At 40.5% G+C, this 23,765-nt stretch overlaps 4 protein-coding genes across 11 annotated transcripts; 3 read left to right on the top strand and 1 right to left on the bottom strand.

The window, feature by feature from the left end:
* Positions 1-183: 183 nt before the first annotated feature.
* Pp2A-29B (Protein phosphatase PP2A regulatory subunit A) lies at positions 184-3,666 on the top strand. Of its 2 annotated transcripts, none has more exons than XM_018035496.2 (10): positions 184-410; positions 760-951; positions 1,210-1,429; positions 1,495-1,655; positions 1,739-1,894; positions 1,966-2,237; positions 2,296-2,490; positions 2,565-2,808; positions 2,880-3,123; positions 3,187-3,666. In XM_018035496.2, exons 1-10 carry the CDS (start codon positions 327-329, stop codon positions 3,189-3,191), a joined length of 1,773 nt encoding a protein of 590 aa, XP_017890985.1. In that variant the 5' UTR covers positions 184-326; the 3' UTR covers positions 3,192-3,666. The 2 variants fall into 2 exon arrangements, with proteins under 2 accessions (XP_017890985.1, XP_017890984.1); XM_018035495.2 differs by having other exon boundaries at positions 187-410; positions 3,192-3,666.
* LOC108631519 (uncharacterized) lies at positions 3,660-8,157 on the bottom strand. 3 transcript variants are annotated; one of them, XM_018035497.2, is made up of 11 exons: positions 7,807-8,157; positions 7,695-7,741; positions 7,213-7,401; positions 6,899-7,138; positions 6,580-6,819; positions 6,412-6,507; positions 6,083-6,348; positions 5,913-6,011; positions 5,577-5,841; positions 5,263-5,507; positions 5,031-5,184 (listed from the first exon to the last, which is right to left on the bottom strand). In XM_018035497.2, exons 3-11 carry the CDS (start codon positions 7,351-7,353, stop codon positions 5,031-5,033), a joined length of 1,746 nt encoding a protein of 581 aa, XP_017890986.1. In that variant the 5' UTR covers positions 7,354-7,401; positions 7,695-7,741; positions 7,807-8,157. The 3 variants fall into 3 exon arrangements, with proteins under 3 accessions (XP_017890988.1, XP_017890986.1, XP_017890987.1); XM_018035498.2 differs by lacking the exon at positions 7,695-7,741 and having other exon boundaries at positions 7,807-7,937; positions 8,049-8,156; XM_018035499.2 differs by lacking the exon at positions 7,695-7,741 and having other exon boundaries at positions 3,660-5,184; positions 7,807-8,156.
* A 240-nt stretch (positions 8,158-8,397) lies between these two features.
* cype (cytochrome c oxidase subunit cyclope) lies at positions 8,398-9,126 on the top strand. The gene is made up of 3 exons (XM_018035351.2): positions 8,398-8,514; positions 8,687-8,847; positions 8,921-9,126. The coding sequence occupies exons 2-3, from the start codon at positions 8,687-8,689 to the stop codon at positions 8,988-8,990; spliced, it is 231 nt and encodes a 76-aa protein (XP_017890840.1). The 5' UTR covers positions 8,398-8,514; the 3' UTR covers positions 8,991-9,126.
* Positions 9,127-9,462: 336 nt separating this feature from the next.
* On the top strand, positions 9,463-21,911 carry LOC108631503 (uncharacterized). Of its 5 annotated transcripts, none has more exons than XM_026818925.1 (11): positions 9,463-9,695; positions 11,164-11,307; positions 11,456-11,584; positions 11,689-11,855; positions 11,938-12,157; positions 12,238-15,000; positions 15,076-15,456; positions 15,531-18,113; positions 18,441-18,561; positions 18,664-18,980; positions 19,225-21,911. In XM_026818925.1, exons 3-11 carry the CDS (start codon positions 11,458-11,460, stop codon positions 19,281-19,283), a joined length of 6,738 nt encoding a protein of 2,245 aa, XP_026674726.1. In that variant the 5' UTR covers positions 9,463-9,695; positions 11,164-11,307; positions 11,456-11,457; the 3' UTR covers positions 19,284-21,911. The 5 variants fall into 5 exon arrangements, with proteins under 5 accessions (XP_026674726.1, XP_026674728.1, XP_026674725.1 ...); XM_026818927.1 differs by having other exon boundaries at positions 9,463-9,807; positions 18,733-18,980; XM_026818924.1 differs by having other exon boundaries at positions 9,463-9,807.
* Positions 21,912-23,765: the final 1,854 nt, after the last annotated feature.

Below are 23,765 nucleotides of genomic sequence, written 5' to 3'. Positions count from 1 at the left end.
GCTTTTGGGATTGTCTGTATAGCCAATACATCCTTAAATAGTATACACGGGATTGCGATCACGTGACATCTTTAGCTGTGACGTCATTAACGCATGTCTTTTAGACGCCTAGTTACCAAAAATCTCACGGGGTGCCCAACACTGCATAAACTTATTTCTCCTCCTAGGGGAAACTAACACAAGCCCGTGCTGGCTTATATCGTCTCCGTGTGTAAAACTGTGTGCATACTGCATCCCATTGTATCAGTAAGTGTACCCCGCACTCCGCACACAGAAAATACACCGTACACAGTTGTATAGGTATAGTTCAGGGGATCGGCAGCAAAATGGCAGCGTGCGACTCGACCACGGACGACAGCCTTTATCCGATCGCTGTTTTGATCGACGAACTCAAAAACGAAGATGTACAGGTAATACGAGGACTATTTCAAACCTATATCCGACGAACATAAATCGATAGGCTGATCGTATCGCTCGTAGTCGCTCGAAAAATGAAAGTGTCAAACGGCGGCTACAGTAGTAGCGTACCTTCGATAGAATATTCTTTGGCACTCTTGTCATTAGATTCTAAACGCTCTCGTTGCGATAACAAGCGCGATCGTGAACTATTCGCGAAACGATCTCGTCCAAGTCTTTTATGACGCCACACTCGAACTCAAGTATCGTTTACGTCGCGTAGAAAGAAAGACGAGCCGTTTAGGATGTCAATGAATGAATTGTAGGAAACTGAATTATATCACGGACTGTCTTCTATTACAGTTACGGCTAAACTCGATAAAGAAACTTTCGACGATTGCCCTCGCCTTGGGCGTCGAAAGAACACGTAGCGAATTGATACCATTTCTGACTGAGTCTATGTACGACGAGGATGAGGTTCTATTGGCATTGGCAGAACAACTTGGCCAGTTCACTCCTCTCGTCGGAGGTCCAGAATATGTACACTGTCTACTGGTACTTACTATTTATATATTATTCTGCTTGATTTTTAAGAGAATTTTATCTTGTCATTGTAGGCAGAAATCATGACTCATAGCATATCACAGTTCATATCATATCATGTGCATGCATTGTTCTATATCGAGGATAATTATTACTATAACAAAAAACTGTTTGATAATTCACATCTCATTTGATATACAAGCCTGTGACTTGTGTAACTGGAAAATTTATTGTGATGGTCTGTTTTAATAAAAATGTACTTTACGACAGAAACCTCTTGAAAGTTTGGCGACAGTCGAAGAGACTGTGGTTCGAGATAAAGCAGTAGAGTCTTTGAGGACCATCGCTGCTCAACACAGCCCGACAGATTTGGAAGAGCAGTTCTTGCAGTTGATAATTCGTCTAGCGACAGGAGATTGGTTTACATCGAGAACATCGGCATGTGGTTTATTCAGCGTTTGTTACCCGCGCGTCGGTCCAGCGGTCAAAGGTACGAGGAGAATAGCGGAGAAGAATCTTGGACCGAAGTGAATCGATAACTTCTTGTCGTTACAGAATGTTTGAGAAATCATTTTCGGAATTTGTGCCAAGACGACACCCCAATGGCTCGTCGGTCAGCCGCGTCGCATTTAGGCGAATTCGCGAAAGTGATGGAACTCGAATACGTGAAGGCAGATTTGATTCCGATGTTCGTCATTCTGGCGCAGGATGAACAGGTAAGCCACGGGTGAAATTGTTTTAGTACACTACTTAGATTTGGAATGACACGTTTCATATGGAATGCATTGTCGAATGACAGGATTCAGTACGCCTTCTGGGCATCGAAGCTTGTGTCAGCATTGCGACCCTGTTGCCGCAAGAGGATGTAGAACAATTACTTATGCCCACGCTTAGACAATGCGCCAGCGACCAGTCATGGCGTGTACGTTACATGGTAGCAGACAAATTCACTGATGTAAGCTCCTTCACCTTCGCGACGGATATATAATTTGTTGCCCGTCGTTCAATGTTCATTTCTATGTGCAGCTTCAGAAAGCTGTAGGTCCAGAGATCACGAAAACGGATCTCGTACCGGCGTTTCAAGTATTATTAAAAGACATGGAAGCCGAAGTGCGAGCTGCTGCAGCCGATAAAGTCCGCGACTTCTGTCAAAACCTCGACAAATTCAATCAAGAATCTATTATTATGAACAACATATTACCGATAGTTAAGGAATTAGTGTCAGATCCGAACCAACACGTAAAATCAGCTTTAGCCAGCGTCATAATGGGTCTTAGTCCAATACTTGGAAAACACAAGTAAGTAAACGCGTGAATTTACTTCTGACTGAAAACTAGTGATCCTTCGAATTTACAGCACGATCGAACATCTGTTACCTTTATTTTTAACACAACTGAGAGACGATTGTTCAGAAGTTCGTTTAAATATTATCAGTAATTTAGAATGCGTCAACGAAGTGATTGGGATACAGCAACTTTCACAATCGTTATTACCAGCTATCGTAGAATTAGCTGAAGACTCGAAATGGCGCGTACGATACGCTATCATAGAGTAAGTTACGTTCACAGCTTTCGTATATTTATAATGTAAGAAGTATTGAAACATCGAATTTATAATATTCTTAGATACATGCCACTGTTGGCTGGTCAGCTTGGAGTCGAATTCTTCGACGAGAAATTGAATTCATTATGCATGACTTGGTTGGTAGATCACGTATATGCTATTAGAGAAGCAGCCACGTTAAATTTGAAGAAATTAGTAGAAAAATTCGGGCCTGATTGGGCGCAGAACACCGTAATACCCAAGGTTCTAGCAATGTCGAGGGATCAAAACTATCTTCACAGGATGACATGCCTATTTTGTATTAACGTGCGTAACATTGTCACGTTTATACTTCGCTCTCTATGGTCTTAACATTCGTTTGTCTCTCCCATTTATAGGTATTGGCAGAAGTGTGCGGTCCGGAAATAACTACTAGGGTGATGCTCCCGACAGTACTTGGAATGGCCACTGATAATGTCGCGAATGTACGATTTAACGTTGCTAAGACTCTCCAAAAGATTGGGCCTTATCTCGAGCCTTCTGCCGTACAGACACAGGTGAAGCCTGTGCTCGATAAACTGAACACCGATAGCGACGTGGACGTGAAATACTTTGCTTCAGAAGCAATCGCAGGCATCGCAGGTAAGCCTTTCGTTCGTCTATCGGTCGTCAGAATACATCCTTTAATCGAATTCTGTGTTTCAGCGTAGGTTGAACAAAAGAACGAATGCATTTAAAATTTATTCATCAATATACAGAACCTCGATATCAAGAAGTAACCCGACGCGAACATTTACATTTACACGTGGCAACAAGTAATATTATTGCACAGATCAGAGCAGATTTAATGTCAGAGAAGGTATGGAAATGAAATTATTAGTTCATATTAAACAATATTCTTAAGTTCTGTTATATCTGTATATCTATAATTATATTATTAAATATTCGATTTAATTGGTAACATGTATTTCTTATGCGTACCTAATTAATTATTTGAGAAAGTAACGTAGAAAGAGTACTCGGAAACATTCCTGAAATCAGACACCCTTTCATTAGAATCTGCTCTTCCACGTTCACCGATCAAAAATTTACTTTGCCTTTTAATAATCAATATTTTCATTTGGTATGTAACATTGTTAAATGTTGTCTTTGTAAACATAACAATAAAATTAACAATGTACAATAGGTTTGTTTAATTTATTTTCAACTTCTTTATTCAGTAATCTTTAACCCATGTTTTAAACTCAGTTCGAGGTGAATTATAACTTCGTATTTGTAATAGAAACATGTTGCATTAACCAATTTATTATAATACAAATAAACGTGACAGTCTAAGAAACTTTTAATTATTAACGTTCGCGTAATCTACAGGTATAACTTTAGTTATTAGTAAAACCAGCATATAAACGGTAGCTTTATATTGCTAAATAATCGAAGCTGTATTCCTACAAAAGATGCAACGAAAAATATTTGTTGGTGTTAGATTAGTACGGGAAATACATGTTTCCTCTCGGTACTAGGAGATGTTTAATTATTTTAATTACGATACACTATATACAGAATCTACAAAACTAATAATAAATCGCAATAGGAAATACGAGTATTTTCAAATACAAAATTACCGTAATACATCGCAGAGAAAAAAAACGTATTCCTTATTTTTATCTACACGAAAATGTGTGTGTGTCACATGTTTTTTGTTTTAAATTGCTCGCTGCTTATATACGTCGCTCCATAAATCATTATGTTTATATATGCAGTTATACCATGAGAACTAGATTCCATCATTTTCCTATTCGAGATATAATGTCCCATAATCGAACGATTACACTTATTTAATATCGCGACTAAGAACGAAACGTATTATCTTATTTCTGTATCTACGGGAACGCTTTTGAAAATCATACAAAACTATTTATGTAGTAGGTATACATATGATACGTAATACAATGTTGGTAACATTTCTTTACATGTTCATTCTCACGTTCTATCAATGTTTAACAACATTTATCTCTCTCTCTCTCTCTGAGATACCCACATCCCGAATTTCAATTTTATCATCGCTTACTGACAACTACAAAAATAAACCTCTCCGCGTATTTTCGAACTCACTTTTATCGAAACCTTGTCCTTTAGATAATTCCGATAAAAAAATAATTATCAATGTCTATATTTAAAAATAACTCTCCCAAGACTAGCACATTGTCAACATCGATCAAACCAATGAAAGTACTCCGTCAGAATGGTCTGAATTCTTTTACCAAATTTTTTAAACTTTATTGCAATTTAGTAAACGGACTAGTCAATCGGCGTAAAATAATTTCAATCGCATTGCTAGTACGATAATGAATTACGCAATACACATTTCCCGTTTCGTTGAGTGACTGGTAACATCAAACGTTACATAACGAACTGCAGGAAAGCGTGCATTCTATGTGCATTACATATCGTGATATCTATGTAATCTCTATATATCGACCTCTCCCCTCTGCTCAATTTCGTTCGAATGTAAAATAAAAATATCGAAAACCTCGATAAACAAATCTTACTTATATGGTAGCTGTCTCAGATTTTGGCAAGTCCACGCAGATCGTGTGGCTTATAGTCGAAACATGTGCATTACCGTTATTGTCAGAACTAATAATGTTCAGGGATGAAATTTTGGCACGTTGATATGCAACCACCGTGTTTAAACTTAAAAACCTGGAAACAGATCATCCCACATCAATTAATCATGTATAATTCAAATGCTTTGGAACCTGTTTCAAACTGAACAATTACCTTATGCAGACGTACATCACCAGCAACGCAGTTCCAGCTGCAAGCATTCTTATGATCGGCCCTTCTACCATTTGTATAAGGGTCCAGGCGGCAGCTGATGACCCACACATCGTTGTAACGATAGCGATAGTTTGCAGACAGTGACGCGAAGTCATACTGTTCTGCCAGTCCAATCTCGTTGCATGTTCAACGTTGTACTTCGCGCCACATACTTTGCAACAGAGGCTGTCAGCATTTACCGAACTCTGAAACACCCATGGCATATGTAACGCGACAACAATAAGACGGTTTCGGAAAAGAGCAAAGCTTTATACCTCGACCAACCATCGGCGCAGACAATTATGATGAACAGCGCTCACGTCACCTCTACAGAGGCAAGGCTGTATCAATGGACCAGCGTCCTGTCTTTCGCTATCGTAACAAATCCAGCAATCTTTGCTGTTGATCGATGCCCCGTCCGAGAAGAGCGCGGCATCTTGCTCACCGCTCTTATCCTGCAGCTCGATTTCTTTCACGTATTTGCTGTGATCCAATCTCTTCAACAGACGCTTCGGATTCAAGATCCACAGCTGTTCCGGGCTAAATGGTACAATACCGTGTTAGCACGTTAATCGAATAACTCGTTACTAAATTATCGACGAGATACGAACCTGAAACAATTCCACAGCACGCAGGGGAACCACAATATCACCCCGACTTCAATAGTGCGGAAAACGACATCATGCCAGTTTCTACTATGAATTGGAACTCTGCACCAAGAAAAACATTGATGATTATTAAAATTCGATCGACTACACTTAAGCGTCAATTGTGCACTCACTTCGTTTTCCAAAATTCGCTGAGCGTTTCGCTACACAGAAATCCGCCAATGATGAACAGCATAAGGGCCTGCGACAGTAATCCTACACGAGACTGATGCAGCTGAGAGATATTTATTTGCTCCTGCACTTGAGACAACGACGAACACGGGACAGGATCGAATAACTTCGCAGTCACTTGTTCCTCGCCGTTAATTTTCGGATCGATAACCGTACGCTTATTCAGAATCGTGCTGTTTTCATAATCGTTCAAGAAGCCACCTCGAATCTAGAAAGAATTTCCGTTTCCCATAATACCCCGTATCGACAGCTTGCTTTTAAAGTAACTTACTTTGAAATATACTTCCACTCCGTAAATCAAGAAGAATATTACGACTATGAACAAGAGAACTGCGTAACAGCCGTTGAATACATGAGTGTAAAAACTCTGTAAAAAGTATCTTGTAGTGTAGACGTTCGAAGCTATCGTTTCTGATATCGCAAATAAAAGTCTGATTACCTGATGTTCCTGTGAATATATCTGAGCAGTAATAAATTCCGCCACCAGCAGAGAATATATTAATACGTTGAAGATGAAAAATCCCACGAACGATTTTGAAAGAAACTGTGGCTTGTCCCACGATACATCCCTCAAGTGAAACACCTCGGCCCAGAAACAAACGATCAACGAAGATCCACTTAACACAAGCGGATAATATGCAGATAACAAGCTTCTGGACCATCCTTCCTTAAAAGCAGTCTATCAAACAATGCGATTGATATCTCGTTAGTGTGTAAACAAACCTTCGTATCTAAGATACTTCTATTTAAGTATTTACCGGAGATGTGAAATACGCTCCCCTTATCAGGGACGCGAGAAAGACTATGAAGTACAGTACTTTCTGCGTTGTAACACGACAAGCTCTGAGAAAAGTCGGTGCTTTCATCTTTTGCCATTCGGCTACGATACACATGATAAGCTGTATCAGGCAGACGAATGCCAGCATGAAGAATATAGTCGCAAATGCAATGTAGTAGCTCGTATTTGGAACGTGACATTCCAATCCGTCGAACTGAATCTACAGGAGAAACAAAGTCACTCTCCAGAAGCATGAAAATCTACTCGACTATTATAAATTTTCGCGAACAGTACCTCGCACAAGCAAGTACCATTGTGGCATTCACCGTGTCCGGAACAATTCTCATTGCCGCAGGTGCCGTTCCAAGCCATCATTCCAAACTTTACTAGTAAAGTCAGTGGATTTTGGGTACTCAACGCGATCATTCGTTCCATGTTCGTTATATATGAGACCGACTGGTTTTACACAGTCATAAATGGAACCTATTGAATACATTAATACATTGACATTCCTTCAGATAATGTAATACATGGTAGATAAACATGTGTAAGAAGACAAAGGAAATCTATGAGTATTAATAACTAGATAAGATATAACACAACAACACACATTTTACGCAGATCATATACAATGAAGTACGATTCGTATATGTAAAATCGGGAAAAAAAGGAAAGCTATTTCAAGATTAACGACGCGAACGAAAAACCTCTGCGATGCAAATAACGAATTAAGAGTCACAAACGAAACGATAAAAGAGTTACGTATTATTACCTACCGCCAAAATTAATCCATGTATAATATTAATCAACATCTCTTCTAAACCTAAGTATAACATAATGGGAGGTTTAAGGAGACTATTAAGCTAGTTGTGCGTAATTCGGACTTACGAGTGAACTGCACGATGCACCGTTGACACTTTTGCTTTTTATTGATACAGACGTACTTATAACGAGAAGAGAGTCCAAGTGTAGTTAGCTACCTACGCAACAACTCGGCTCTTCCTCAGCTGTCAGTATCACTGCATTTTTAATAAATATTGACATCAGACAAAATACCAGTTACTACGACTATCTTCTTTAGCATGTCGCGGTAGCTGTTCGAGAACAACGCGTCACCCAATTATACGTACAGCTTTTTAATTATATCTTTCTCAGTATACTTGCAAATTAACGTTTCTACTTATTGTTAGTATTCCTTCGATGGAAGAATTCATCACTGATAATAATAGTATAAGCATAGACTGAGTTTGATATAGTTGCTGGAATTCCCTTCCCATTTCTGTCTCAGCTTCAACGTTATCGTCGAGCTTAGGAATCCTTGTTATTAATCATTTTATTGTACATATTTGTCTATTATTGCAAGCAGTAATTCAGGATTTTTCAAGCATATTGCTTTCATTCTTTTTATTTCGACAAATGGTTTGTGAACGTGTGCATACGAAAATTGATCATACGAGACGTCTATGATGTACTCGCACATAGGTTCTCAGTTTGCGAATGGTTTCCAGCAGGTTCTAAACTGATGTGTTATCGACGTTAGTTCAGTGCGAGATTAGTTCGAAATAGAACGAAGGATACCGAATTATTTCAATAAAAGTACGTCAACAATCCTCGTTTTAATAACGTTTTACCATCCCTATGAGTAAAATAAACATCATATCGATAAAAAATCATTATCAAACGTTATATAATCTCCGAAAAGAACTTTTCATTTGAATCAAGATATTAAAGAGACGATGCTTTTATGTATCAATGTACAATATTTCAGATGGGAGAGAAAAGATTGGCAAAACCTCAGCTTCGTGATCTTCATCTCTCGAGAGTCAGGAAGAATATGGGAATAATGTTAACTGTTAGCGCACTTGGTGGTTTAGCCTTCAAGCTTTTGGTTTCTGATGTGTATGAAAGGAAGTTTGAAGAATTCTACAAGTAATTGAAGTTCCATAGAAAGCAGAATCAATTACGTTTACTTTTAATACAAGGATATCGTTAATTATTTTAGGACTTATGATGCAGAAGCGTCATTGAAAAAGATGAATGAAGCTGGACTCATGGATTCATATAAAGGCTAATTATCATTACACTCCAAATGAAATAGTGGTATTACGATCATTCTGTTTAAGGAATTATGTACATGTTTACTAAATAAATATGTATTATAGAAGGTACCTCAAATATGTAAATAAAGTTCTTATAATTTAACTTATAGATGAAAATCTAAGAGGATGATTTGATTGATATTAAAATATATTCCTGTTGTATTTAATCAAAGAAATCATTCGCGAACAAATCAAAAAGCGAACTCCCGACCCAATAACCCTGTCTTCGTTTAGATGTTGTGTAACATCGAGCGATGAATGAGACGCGTCAAGTTATATGTTAGATTTCTAAAACTATTTATTGAAACGGAGGATGGGATTCATAAATGGGCTAATAAATGTTAAGAACGAATGCAAAACGAACGAACGAGGTTAGAGAATGTACGATTGTTAAGATGGCTCCGGTCGAATACCCAGTGTGCTCCGCGAGATTGATTTGCGCATGTCAGTTGTTCGCATTGCAAATGGCGGCTCCTTGTTATTGTTCATGGCGTTTTATGACTTGTCCCTTTATATTACCGATTATGTCGAGTTTTTTCGTGATTCCTACCGCGCGCTCTGTGCAGAAAGTGAAGTAAGACCCGCGGGGCGTGTTTTCGACAAGAATTAGTGCTCCTGTGGTGTGGCTCCGTGCAATTCGAACGCGAGAAATCCCGCACGAAGTTGAAAAGAAATGGGGTAACGTTAAAATTTTCTTGTGTTCATACGGTATGAAATCGTTCTGTGCAAAGACTGAAGTGAGGCTCGTCGGGTACCATGCTGTAGGTTGTCGAATTCTAACTTTGTTTTGGTAAGCATACGTGATTAGGGGAGCGCACGGGGAACCCGCTAAATAAAAATGTACAGACTTTTGACGGTCTATCTTGAGCATGCTTGAGCCCACTTCACGTACACCTCCCCCGACGGACAAAATGGTGGCCCCCCGATATCTAGTGCTCTGGATCCCTTATTTTAACGAAAATCATTATGGAAACCGTCGGAACCAGCTATCCCGTCGTCAGAACACCGAATACCGACCGCCGCGACTCTTCACGTTTTATGTCTGGTTGAAAAAAATATTCTATAACCTATTTTCTTCGACATAGAAGTTGTGCCCCTGTCTTATGGCCCAAAAGATTTTAATTGCAGTCCGCGAACGGTAAGACTCGGTCCAAATTCGTTCACCCCGTACACGTTCGTCGACTCGGTAAATATCGTAAACGTAATCGAGATCGAACGTACATTATTTTTCATTAATCGGTATAATTCGGCAAAAATTATAACCTAGTAATGCTCATTGGCCTCACTTTTTGTTTATGCACTATGTTTTCATTTATGTTTTGTTTCGAAAACACTTGTCAATTTCATACACCTATTTAACGTTTCTACCATTCCTTCTCGATCCTCCTTTCCCATTCCTCCCTACGTTTCATTAAATATCATTGACTTTCTTAATTTTCAAATATTTTTCAATCCTAATATATGTATAATTTTTTATGGTTTAACGTTACTACAGTCGTTTTTATGTTATAAATGTTTTACAGACGTGCCCGTTTTCAAGATCTATCGATATGCTAAAATAATATATTGAACATGTACCATTATAATTAATTTATGTAAATTGTACTTAATTTGCTGTTTTTTTTTTACATTCATGGTTCGTACGTCGTTGTTATTATTGTATTTACACTGCACGAATTTAGTTGAGACGTGGCCACAATTTTTTTTAATTATTATGATCTCAAGTATATCGTGTTATGTAATAAATATGCAAATAATCCTTTCCTAAACTACATCCTACACACATCCGTATATTATGTTGTTTAATACGAAGCTTTTATGTGATAACAAATCATTAAAAAATGTTATTTTGATGTACATAGAGACCCGGTGATGTTTATCAAATTTTATAAGAAAATCCTCACTGAATATGATTTGTTACGAATTAGAAGTTTCTTACAAATACTTCGTCTTGTAAATGTATTCAAAGATTATTATTTATATGTTATATCGATGACCGGCGAAAACTGATAATCCTTTATGTTATGTCAAAATCGAATTTGTTCATATTTCTAATTTCTTAATTAATCGACCGCATTGCAAGAAATTCGATAGATTAATTAACAGATAATTTTGTATAATGAAATTGTATGATTCTGTCCCATAGAAACAATAACCATATTTATTAGTGCTGGAGTGGTTTGGAGTCCGTCGGTTCAAAACCGACAGTCAAACATCTTATCACCACTATATTGTAGTGATACCCTGAGGCGTTTGTGACCTCTCTGGGTAGTTATGTGATTTGTAGTTGGTAAGTTGCACCTTTATATTGTAAAAGATTTTCATGATATTTACACGATTCGATTTAATCTTAACGTCCGAGCGATATTATAGCAGCATGACGCTTCGAACGATGTATTTGAATTCTAAGTAGAGTTCTAATTTGTTGTCTATTGTAGTCATGGCGGCTGATAGTGATGGTGATCTGATTCAAACGGTCGTAACGTGTGAAGGTAACCTAGACGATCCAGAGTTTCCACACAAATTTAAGATTATTCTCGATCGTCTTAAATCTTTGCTTTGCAAAGGTAATTTCTCCTACGTAGCATGAAATCAAAATTTCCCAATTGGAAGATATCAACGTCGAACACGTTGAAAAGTATATTTTATGTACGACGTTTATTATTTCTAGATAAAGGAGATGGTTTAAGAGTAAATAAGGTAGAGCCATGGAACTCTGTCAGAGTCACATTTTCGATACCCAGAGAAGCTGCATTACGTCTTCGAGAATTAGCAGCTCAGGGCTCTCCAACACTTACGCAACTTGGAATTCTTTCAGTACAGGTCGAGGGAGATCAGGTAACATATACGTTTCTTGATACCGAGGTAGTGGTAGGAGCTCGAAGTCGAAGAGAATACTAAATGTCGTTGATCATCGTAGGTGATATCGTTGAGGATAGCCAACCGCTTCAGTGGAGAGGCACAAGAAATCGTGTTACGTTCAGGACCGTCGCAAGAGAGCGGTGCCAAATCTCAGAATGAATCCGGTAGCAATACGACCAACACAGACAATGAACCATCGACAGCTTTACCTGGTCCAAGTAATAATACGTCTAGCATCTCTTCAACGTTACGCAATGTGGTTCAAATAATTGCAGCCGGTAAGACTTCGCTCGTGGGATGAGTTAATAGCCTCTTCTTCCTACCGTACGGTGCATACATGTTCTAATTATCTGTTTAGGAACATCGTCGGAAAAAGCACCACAATTTCGATCTCCGAACGTAGTCGCGCCGACCGACTGTGATCGCATCCCGCCGTTTCTCGCGAAATCCGTACAGTCGACGTCGGGCAGCGGCAGCGTCGGTGCCTCTGGAAGTCAAACAGCGACGAATCCCAGTGCTTCGCCGAGGAACAGTTATAATGGTCCATTCCCGTTCGCCAGTATGACGCACGCCGCTCAAGCGATGCACAATCGGGAATCGCAAGCGACGACGATTAAAAATGCGATGCAGTTCAAACATCACGTTCAGCCACCCCCGCCTTATCCCACTCAAGAGAGTCTGTCGACTGTGACAGCAGCGTTAACCGCTGGCCACACCACCACCCAGTCGGTCGTGTCGCTCGGTCAGCTAACGAACCAGTACAAGTCTTCGATCACTGCAACGTCTAGTCTGTCACCAAACAACAATAATAATCTGGCAGGGAATTCGAACGGTAACGGGACTCAAGTCGCTTTGTCCAGCCCGCTCCTCGTGAACCTTCTGCAGAACGACGCCGGCGCGCACCCTAACAACGTGGTACCCGGTCAGAAAATGTTACCACCAGCTGTTGTCGATAGTTCCGGGCTTACCAATCGTATGCGACCGACCAAGAAACCAACGGTGCGGAGAAAAGATTTATCGTCACCCAGCGAGTCGCCGCCGAATTTGGATTCCCTTCGAGCAGAGGATCTTATCGGCGGGGCGACGGTCATTCCTGATTTATCTCAATCTACTGCTTCTGCATTTGCGACCGTCAACGCTAATCAGCCTTCGACCATCCCTCAATCGCACCCGGTCAACGTGATCGCCGGCAGCCCCGCGCAGAGTATCGCGCAGCAGCCGGCGCATCAATCCCCTGCCGGTGGACAAGTCCAACAACCGGCGACGTCGTTGCATGCTCAAGTACAAATCCAACAGAAATTTCCCATCAGACAGGAACTGGCTTACAGGCCTTCTCAAGTACAACTGCAGGGCCAAGTGCCGATCAGGCATCCGGTGAACGGACAGCAAGTACGCACTCCCTTGCAACAGCGACAGTTACTGCTGCAGCAGCAACAGCAGCAGCATCAGGTTTTGACGCAAGCAAATATGAACGCTCAGCACATGCTCACGCAACAGATCTCTACTCAGCAGCAGTCACAGAGCGTGAACACGTCTTTGCAATCAGCGCCGGTGTCCGGTCAGTCGCTTTTACAGCAACCGCAGCAACAATTGATGCAACACGCGACGCAAGGCATGAGCGTGCCGCAGCAACGGCTAAGTTACTTAAACAGTCAACGTCAGCAGACTCCACCTCCTTACCCGCGACAACCGGTTCCGGCACAGTCCCATTTGGGACAGCAGAACCAAGCGATGAACGTGCAGCAACAGTTACATCACAATCAGCTTAAGAATCTGAACGTTAATACGAACGCTACGACCGATTTTCGGTACGGGCAGAGCCAGAACATTTTGAGCAGAAATTATCAAGCGACGACTAGCAACGCTAACGGGACCACGTGGAACGCACAAAATAATACTATTCCACAAGGTGCTCAAGTTAATACTACTCGTTTACCAACCGCGAATCAGGTTCCAGGTGCCTTTTCTCAATGCGGATCTCACGCTAATCACGTTTCGAACAATAACGTCTCCTCGCCCGCCACCAAGCTCGTAGCTCCCGAATCTCCTAAGCCTAAGGAAGAGTCGCCCGAACCGGAATACACGTCGACCGGTAAAATACGACAGTTTCTCATCAACCCTTTGACCGGCCATTTGGAACCGATGCCTAGCGAGAGCTCGGAATCGGAGCCGGAAAGCGCGGTGGACAACCAGGACGACTTCTTTCCCTTTCCGTCGCCGTCGAACGACCGATCGAACTCGATGTTCTCCGACGACGACGCGGACAGCAATTTCTCGAGGAGGAACGACACGACGACGAACACGGATCAATCGGACTCCGAGACTACCGTGAAGTCTACCGCGAGCGAAGGAAGTTTAAAACACAGTAGGATAAAATCTAACCGCGAGACAGCGCAGAGTCCGATGCCCGGGGAGAAGATCAAGCTCAGGCTAAAATTAGAGAAGTCCGAGCCTGTCACGCCTGCTTACAAAGTCGACGTCTCGTTCGTGAATACCCCGCCGATGAGAAAAGCCGATAAGTCGGTGAATAAAATGTTCACCACCGGCATCCCGAATTCGGGAACCGGTGACGAGCCAAGAGTGCCTCCCTTACATATTTCCTTAAGAGGACGTAACGCTTCGGTAGTACAAATCAGAAAGAAGGAAAAAAAGTCGTTGAAAGACGGCGAGTCTGATCCGAGCAATATAAAGAGGCGGGGGAAGTTGAAAAAAATGAAGGACTGCATAGACGGGAACAAGTTGTTGCAGAAGAAGTCGTCTCTGAGTATGATAATCGGTGCGTCGACCGCGTCAAAATTACCTCTGTCCAATTCCACGATGATCAACAGCACCAATTCTATCAGCAAAATGAACAATATATTTCAAGCGGTCGTGTCGAAGTCTAATGCCTTAAAACAAGAATTACCCATGGACGTGATGCGCGTACAGAGTAGCATTACTAAACCGAGCTCGAGTAAAACGGGCGACGTCGACGATATACCGTTGAACAGTAGGATACCTTCTCCTTCGAAACACAAGACCACTGTATTGAGTCAACCGTTGAACGTGCAGCAGACGTTGACAAAGAATCAAGTTGAGATTGACGTTCAAAATCATATGCAGGAACATAAAATAGGAGGAGGTACGCATAAAACTTTATTATTTCAATTGTTACATAGATCGATCTTTATTATTACGGTGCTTCGCTGTTTCGCAGGTAAAACCAAAAGAAGAGATTCTAAAAAGAAATCCGAATCCGGAGACGGTTTACATCGCGAACAAAATTTGTTGTCAGGTGGTAGGATGGTGGACAACCAGACAAAGTGGAGGAAACTTAATTACAAGGGTGACACGAGCCAACCCGTGAGAAAAGCCGACGCACATTTAACTGGGAACGACTTTAACGCTGTCAAGAAGGTAGGAGAGATCAGGAGGACCAGTGACAGCGAGATCACGCGGTCTGTCATGGAAAAGAATAGTACCTTGAACGCGGTTGCTTCGCGATTGACCGAAGTGAACGGCGTTAAGAAGGATTTAATTAGCCAGGAGAAGAGGAGGAGATTAAGTTTAATGGACGAGAAAGATCTGCATTTAGGAGGTAAATATGATACGATGATTTTATTCTGCTCTTCGTCTTTCAATGATAAACTAAATTTTTCAAATACGTTCCAGAATCTCAAGATGCAGAGACGACACATTTTAATAATCAGCAGATCGTCACCGAACGTTCTTCCGCCAGTGCAGTCCCAAACACAAATATAAGCGGTACTACTACGAACGCAAAATCTACCAGTAACTCGTCTTTCGAGAACGAAGGCACCGGATTGGTATCATCGACCATACCTGCACAGAAGGATTCGAGTCTGGCAGGCAACGTCGAGGCCAGCGAACCCGGTCACGTGGAGATTACTGTGAAAACTGCGCAATCGCCTTTGAACAGGATCATTGCTGGGAAGGGTAAAACGGAAACTGATAATTGTAAGACGAATTCTAGCATCGTGTCGAAAGGTCAGGCCATTAATCAGAAAATAAAGAACCACGCGGTCACGAAAAACGACGCCGTCGCTGCTATTAACAGACACAAAGTGCAAGAGCATTTTGCTCATAAAAAGGTGGTTCAGAACCACGTGAAGCAGTCCGACCGGCCGGCGGTGACGGCGGAGAACAAAGTGGACAGTGCGCAGAAAATTAGTTTATTGAAAACTACGCAGAGTTCAACGATAGGAAACTCGGTGGACCAAGTTCCCAGATCCCAGAGCGTCGACGTACCATCCGGCAAGCCGATTTTGCCTGTCGGCGAGATCAACATGACGGAGGCGAAGGTGAAGCAGAAGGTGCTCGAGACCACGGTCCCGATCGCCATCGGGGTCGACGCGAGCGCGGAGAGGGTCAGCAGCGGCGGAGGCGGCGAGGATTCCGGGATCGAATCGATGGACGCTTTGTCGGAGAAATCACCGAACCAAGGGGAGTCTCCTTTGCACAGGCCAGTGACTGAAACGGTAACGCAGAGCAGCGGCCCGAAGACCGCTGTCCAAGGGGAATCTCCTTCCCTGCCAATCACCAATAAGAACGTGCCTTCCTCAACTAGTAGTAGTGATATGTGTTCAAATTCTCATTCGGAACTTCTCAAGTCCAGTGGCCAGCAAAGGTTGAGTCCTGTGTCTGTAGCGAATTATATTGAAAATCATTTGAATCGTAATATGTCAAACTCTAGCGAGCACAACGCGAAGGATACGTCGAGCGAGATCGGCTCTGCCTCGACGATCCCGAGGACCGGTGGTCACAGTGAGTCGATCGCTGATTTAGACGCGACCGAGAACGATAAAAGTGCGTCGAATCCTTTAGTGTCGGGATCAGTGACCGTTGTGACTACTTCCATAGCCGGCACCGCGGACAGTGATAATTTATTACAATGCGCACAGCAGCAGCAACAGCAGCAGCAGCAGCAAGCGAGTGACTTCTCCGAGAAAGACAATTGTAGCGTTAAGTTAGAAACGTCTGTCAGTCAGCACGATCAGGGTAAGGCGGCGAGTGTGAAACACGAGCCGCCGAGAGTCCCAGAGAGTGCATCCGAGGACAATGTAAAAACAGTCATAGATGGTAATAGTGCAATTAGATTAAACGACGAACCTCATGGACAGAATAACAATGGTGTGCCTGTAATACAAAATCATGTTGCTTATAATAAAGTGAAGACGGAGAAGGCTGATGATAACGCGGTCGTCAACGAGGCTGATGCGGCGGCGGACGACAGCCCGTGTCCCAATAGTAAAAGTTTTAGTCCGGAAATCAAAGTAGAGTCTAACGCGAATAATGAGAAGGTAGACACGAGGCAGCAGAACGAACGATCGGACGGTATGAAAAACGTGACGTCTGTCAAGTTGGAACAATGTTCTGATCAAAACCAAAAATCTAATGTACAAACCCATCAACAGATATCCTCCGTTAGAGAGCCTCCGATGAACCTTCAGAAAATCACCGACGATCTGGTTAAGAAAATCGTGAACGATTCCAGCGATATAAACATAGGCATTCAGTCGCCCCTCGGTGGAGATCCTCAGCCGATTAGAATCACGCCACCCTTGTACACCTACTCGAACCCGGTAGTTTTACAGAGGGAAGAGACGCCGAGCCCGGCGGCGCAAAATCCAGAGGTGGACTCCAGCGACGTCGATCATGTCAAGAGGAAGCGTAGGAGAAAACAGGAGTTGGAAGGGCGGCAGGACATCATATGTATAGAGGACAACGATGAGACGCAATACGTGGAAAGATTGAACTCTAATAACGCGGACGACTACGTGAAGAGACCGCCGAAGTCATTGCTGGAACAGCTACTGATAGAGATACCAAATGATACTAACGAGAAGAGATCGTTGAGAACCAGATCGCAGAAATTGAACAGTCCGGACATCGTAAAGACACCGAAGAGCAGTCCTCATGGTCCTAATAAATTAGAGGAGAGACGCAGCATATCGCCGTACGCTAAAGCAAGCCCTAAATTAGGAGTGTCCAAGTTGTCTCCTAATACGACAATAAAAGTGGGGAAAAGGAAACGACAGGAAAGTGAAAGTTCTGTAGCGTCCAGCACCGCCGACGATCCGCAACCAAGACCGGGCAAACGGAAATGCTCCGAGAACGCCGCAGAACTTATCAAGGCTTGTATGGGAGTGGACGAAGCTGCTTTAAAGAAACAAGTACCTCTCAAGGAAGAACAGTCGAAGAAAGGATTCAACATATTGACCAAGGCTAAGAAAGGTAAAAAAAAAGTGTTGAATCTAACTTCTATTCCTGCTCGGATGCGTTCGTTTTGTTCGACACGTTTGCTTCTCCTATTTTGATAAATTACACGTATGTAGCGTAGGCAATGTTTATTAGAGGCAGATTTTATTTCTTTACTACCGTCGAACGATAGACTGCCAAAAACAGGGTAATGAAATTGGCAACTTTGCTCAATAATTCTCGTTTACGTGTTCCCGTCTGTTGAAATGTCATCTCTCAATCTCGGTCATTTCCACAATAATTTGTACGATTATTTGTGAACGTCGATTGAAAGTTGGACCCGGACATTTGTGCATGTTTCAGGTCCCATTGTCGTAGAAGTAGATTCGTCTGATGATGAGCCGTTGATTGAATCCGTGGGAAAAGCGAGAATGCGATTATCAGACGAAACGTCCGGTGCGTCACCAAAGTCGAAAGATCAAAAGTAAGCAACCACGGTTCAGCATTCTTTTAGCAGCAGTGAATAAAACTGAATATGTCAGAGATTTGAGAGGCCAGCTACGTAAATGAATTTTTGTTATTCTAGAACGAATACAAGCACAACTGTTTCTGGCAGTCAAATTAATTCCAGTAATATATCAAATTTCAATGCCAGTAATAGAGTGCAAAGAGAGAGCCGTTTATTAACGACCAAACAACCGGGCACGGCCGCGGTAGTAGCCGCCGGAAAGGAAAGACTACGTGGCACCTCTGTGTCTTCTAACGAGTCGTTAGGGGAAGTGACGACGAGAAGATCGGTTCGCCAGAACACGGCTTCGCCGTTGGCCACACCAGCGAGCAATACGAGGGGCGCGTCTAGATCGACGGAAGACGTCACGAGACGGAAAACTCGAAGTGGTGCCGGTACGTAAAATTTTTACACTTACGTAAACACAGTCCGTACACGCGAGTTCACTTAATAACTGCAGATTTTGCTTAATAACGCGTCGTTGTGTCGCTCGATTATTCGTAATATGCTCGCGGGCCGTAAATAGTGTATCATGAGAGTTATTAAGCGGGCTCTGTCGTTGATCGTTATTGTGTTCTAAATACGTTTCACGTGCCGTTTTAATTGAAGACACCTCGTACAGTGGGAACATTGTTTTAGTAACGGCTGAGACGGCGGAACAGGCGAAACGGAGACGAATATCTCGAGAAAACAAATGACCTTCGGGAAGCGACCTTGACAGTGATTAGCTACCGTCGCTCGTCAAGGCCTATCCGACTGATCGTGTATTCGTTATAAATGGTTATGTGATCGCCGTGTGGCTGGACCCCACCTGGTGAAACTGCATGCGTCGATACCGCACAATGCTGCTGTCTGTATAACAGGAGTATCGTGTACGAACAGCTGGATGGTATTTTATTAATTTCGATTCTTTCTTTTTCGTTGCAATGGAGTATGCGCGCTCATTAAGTTGGATCTATAAAAGAATTTAACGTTTCGTAAAATGAAGTAACGTGATTGTTCCGGATAAATTTATAGGTATTAGAATGCTAATTTCGTTGTTGTGTTATTAAATGTTTAAAATGCACGTCAGAAATGACTAAAATGTATTATTATTATTATTATTATTATTATTTTTATTATTATAATTATTATTATTGCCGTTATTATGAATTTTTCATCTTGTTACCGTCTAGGCATTCTCAATTACACGTTACTCCTAAACAGCCAAGTTTGGTTACTCAGAATAATCTGCTCAACGCATCATACTTTAATCTAAGTAACTGAACTGATGAAAAACTGCCGAGTCAAACGTGTAACTTTCTTTTGCCACGCTTTCACACGACCCTGTAATTCAATTGAACGAACGCGAAAACTCTGAACGGACGTTGTTTTATAGTAAATTTATACGAAAGGAAAATGAATTATGTTGAGTCGTCGACATGTACAAAATTTTACACGGTCAAACATTTTCTAGGTCGGAACAGTATCGTTCTATTGGACGCTGATTGCAATAAACTGATTGTTCCATATATATAAAAATCAAAAATCGTTAGGGACAATTCCGAGACAGCCGATTTCACGTTTTCAGAACATCATTATTCGTTACCTATGCGAGCTGACATTGGCGAAAGAAAGTCGAAATTCTTAGTGCATTAAAATCTGACTGTACTGCCATGCGTAAATGTTTACTACGTTTACCGAGAACAAATTTCATTGACTGGTGGGGCACGAGTCGCTGCTCTTCGGACGACTTCGCTGACAGACAAAATGTTCAGGACTCTCGTAGTATCCCGTATTTATTTTGTACGTCATTATAAATACGTTTAACACACGCGGACACAATAACTTCGCCGTAAATTGAACGTGATCGAAGATTTCTCCTTACTTGTTTGAATTTGCCTTGATCAAGATTTCTATAAATCGTTCATAGGACAATCGTACTCCTCTCTGTAAATTTATTCGACGATAATCATATATCGATCTTTATACACGTGTGATTTATATAGCTTATGATTTTATGAATTGAACTAACGACGCGTTAGGAAAACGATGTATATTTTTTCTTTCTGAATCGCGTCTGAATTTTCTCAGTGAACATGGTCTTTCAACGGGAAGTTCGTCTTGAGTTACAATATCGCGGAGGAGAGGCAGAGGTATAGAGTTATTGAAAAGGATTTATTTTATTTATAAAACATAGACAGAACATTGGGATAGATCGTGCATAAATATATAAAGATGATAAGAATAATTATAATAGGAAAAAAAAGCGGTTAATACAATGTTAATTTGATGGGTAATATATAAATGAATATATTTTGTAAATAACTTCTTGTAAAGATGCGTAAAAGGCACTCCTCGTTGTACATATAGGAACTGTTTAAATTTTTATTGAAATTAGTGATAATTGAAATTGTGCAACATCGTCATATATACTATTAATAATTATTTTTCGTGATCGGGCACCGAGAATATTACCAGCACCCTCTTTTTCGGATCATTTAAGGATATATAAAAACAGTGTACGCATACGTATATACAATTACTATATATGTATGTGTGTGATGTATATGGATAATTGTTTTTGTGAACAGATAATCTAGTTTTATATTGTATAAATGTAAATTATACAGTTGAGAGGTGAATTCAAGGAGTCGTCGACATGTGATAGTCATCAAAGCATTCTTTTATATGTGTATGCGTGTGTAGAATGGGAGAGAGAGAGAAGGAAATCTGCATTTAAAATGTCACATATAAGCAATATACGTTTATGCTTTCCGTAATTTTATGTAAGTACGTTCCGTTATATTTGCTTTAGGTGAAAGTGCACGGTCACAGGTACGAAGTCGGACATGAAGAAAATATTGTTAGTCTGTATGATAGAAATCTCAGTTCGAATTGTAGCATATTACTGTTTCACGACTGAATAAATTCCAATTAGCTTTAGCGTCGTCCAGTTTTTGTGAAACGAATGGTTCTCTTCTGTAAAGAAAATATCTGTCCGTCTTGGTCTCGACGATACCTCGAATAAAAAAAATATTTTCTTCATATACCCTTTAACTAAAGCTTTGATGGCTATCGAGTGGTCTATATTTGAAGCGAATATTTCTGTCTCATACGAACGTTACGTACTAGATTCGATGATGTTTTAAACATATAGGAAGAATTTTTAACAGATTTACATCTACCGAAATGGAATCGCGTTTCAGGCGTAGGATCGATTTCGTTCAATTCTTTTTCTATCTCTAATATTAAGTTAAATTATTTAGCTAGATCATTGCTTGTTTAACGAAGTCCATTTCAATATATCTTTGAACATCTATATTGTAAATAGTAGTATGCTTTTTAACTTGATTTAGTCCTGTGTATCGTAACGGAACAATGTATATTGTAAAGTATGCGGTAATTTAATGATACAATTTAGAGCCGAGCGGGAGGAATGGAATATAAACCTGTAATTTCGATGTAACATATTTCTCTTTGAAAGTTAGGCGAATAAAAACTAGGGATTACTATGTTAAAATTTTATCAGTGAATATTACATTTATATGATTGTATAGATTATGAACGAAATAAGCTTTGCGTGTAAATATGATTATTTTAAAAATAAGTGAAATATTTCCGCATGTTCACACAATTAAGGAGCTTCGAGAAAAGTTTGTCTGCCATACAATAATTGCATATACATACATATATATATATATTTGTACACACGTGTATATAGTATGTATGTATTGTAATAAAGGATGTCGATACACCAAAGATCAAAAAATTAATGTAACAATTGTTGATATTCAACGCGTTTTTAAAAGACGGTGTATTTGTAACGCTCAATAAAACTAATTGGTGTTTTATAGTGTGCTTCGTAAACAAGCGTAAGTTCCATCATCCTCGCGCAGACTATAATAATTATTAATCGATATCGATTAAAATGTTCACTTTTGTGCCCATTTGTACGTATGTATAATGAATGCATTACAAGCTCCTTAATTTTGTCTGCAATGCCACGAATATATATATATACATATATATATATATATATATATAAATATATTACGAAAAGACTACAAAGTACCACAATAAGTGCATGTATAATCAGGCTGTCGCAGTATTAATAGTACAACCGTAGAGGAACCATGATTATACATGAGAAAATAAGTCGAAAGCATGAAATAAATTTTGTTTCATTTTGAGTCTTCGGTTTAAACCAAAGGAAATTCGAAATTTATTAAAAACAATGAATCTCAAATGAAGAATGATTTATTCCATATTTTCGATTTATTCCTTTATGTAAAGTCTGGTTCTTCGACGGTTGTACCATCAATATTGAAACAGCCTGTATATACGTGCGTGTATACATGCATCTATACGCATATGTATACACAGGAAACACTCGTACGAAACCAGAAACATGTATAATATATATACATACCAAGAACTAAATGTATAAGAAGAAGCTAACATTAGCCGAGATAAATTAGAGAATATATCGAATATAAGTTTAGAGAGGGGAGGATGGAAGGTGGAGTGTATCTCCGCGATATACTGTGTTAAATATCTCTAGCCATAATAATAATAAGCGAGACATCAAATCATAAAGAGAAAACCGCATCAGGAGATCCGGAATAAATAGTGGCTAGGCTGGTGGACCTCGTGGGCTCTCAAAATGTATAATACGTTCGTTGTATAAAATAAGAAATCATGTAACGAAGAGAAGAGATTGAAGATAAGCTAGAGGGAAACCTAAAGGAAAACAAGAGAACGTTAAAAACCAAATTCCATGCATTTATAAAGCAAGATTGAATGGTTCAAAAATATACAAGAAAAAGGAGTTCAGCGTTATCATTATTGAGAGATTTGCCCAATTTTAAGCAAAGTAGTATAGAATTATTTGTGGAGCCACTTTATATATCAATAAGGCCCAAAAAAGAAATAGTAGTAGTTTAGTAGTAGGAAGAACGAAGTAACGATAGTCAAAGAGGAGAAATCCCTCGCGAGGAACTCTACGACAACGGTGGTGGGGAGTTACCATTTATGGGGTCATTATGGAGAGTATGAAAGAGCTTCACTAAGGCCCAAAAGAAGAATAGTGGAGAGCGAAGTAACGATAGTAAAAGAGGAGAAATGCCTCGCGAGGGACTCTTTATGGCAACGGTGGTAGTGAGTTACCATTTGTGTGATCATTATGGAAGGTATTGAAT

Source organism: Ceratina calcarata, unplaced genomic scaffold, assembly GCF_001652005.2.
Source record: "Ceratina calcarata isolate Rehan_Ccalc_2016 unplaced genomic scaffold, ASM165200v1 scaffold90, whole genome shotgun sequence".
Classification (NCBI taxonomy): domain Eukaryota; kingdom Metazoa; phylum Arthropoda; class Insecta; order Hymenoptera; family Apidae; genus Ceratina; species Ceratina calcarata.
Note: the sequence above shows the minus strand (reverse complement) of the source record. Positions and strands in the feature narration are given on the sequence as shown.

What these genes read in the sequence shown, in the direction of transcription:
- Pp2A-29B (XM_018035496.2), top strand. Translation starts at nt 327, where the DNA reads ATGGCAGCGTGCGACTCGACCACGGACGACAGCCTTTATCCGATCGCT. An exon ending in CCAATACTTGGAAAACACAA is followed by an intron (nt 2,238 to 2,295) that starts GTAAGTAAACGC and finishes TCGAATTTACAG; the next exon opens with CACGATCGAACATCTGTTAC. An exon ending in GTACGATACGCTATCATAGA is followed by an intron (nt 2,491 to 2,564) that starts GTAAGTTACGTT and finishes TAATATTCTTAG; the next exon opens with ATACATGCCACTGTTGGCTG.
- LOC108631519 (XM_018035497.2), bottom strand. Translation starts at nt 7,353, where the DNA reads ATGGAACGAATGATCGCGTTGAGTACCCAAAATCCACTGACTTTACTA. An exon ending in GTGCTGTGGAATTGTTTCAG is followed by an intron (nt 5,842 to 5,912) that starts GTTCGTATCTCG and finishes TGTACCATTTAG; the next exon opens with CCCGGAACAGCTGTGGATCT. An exon ending in TGCGCCGATGGTTGGTCGAG is followed by an intron (nt 5,508 to 5,576) that starts GTATAAAGCTTT and finishes TGGGTGTTTCAG; the next exon opens with AGTTCGGTAAATGCTGACAG.
- cype (XM_018035351.2), top strand. Translation starts at nt 8,687, where the DNA reads ATGGGAGAGAAAAGATTGGCAAAACCTCAGCTTCGTGATCTTCATCTC. An exon ending in AAGTTTGAAGAATTCTACAA is followed by an intron (nt 8,848 to 8,920) that starts GTAATTGAAGTT and finishes TAATTATTTTAG; the next exon opens with GACTTATGATGCAGAAGCGT.
- LOC108631503 (XM_026818925.1), top strand. Translation starts at nt 11,458, where the DNA reads ATGGCGGCTGATAGTGATGGTGATCTGATTCAAACGGTCGTAACGTGT. An exon ending in TAAATCTTTGCTTTGCAAAG is followed by an intron (nt 11,585 to 11,688) that starts GTAATTTCTCCT and finishes TATTATTTCTAG; the next exon opens with ATAAAGGAGATGGTTTAAGA. An exon ending in GAAAACTCGAAGTGGTGCCG is followed by an intron (nt 18,981 to 19,224) that starts GTACGTAAAATT and finishes ACATTGTTTTAG; the next exon opens with TAACGGCTGAGACGGCGGAA.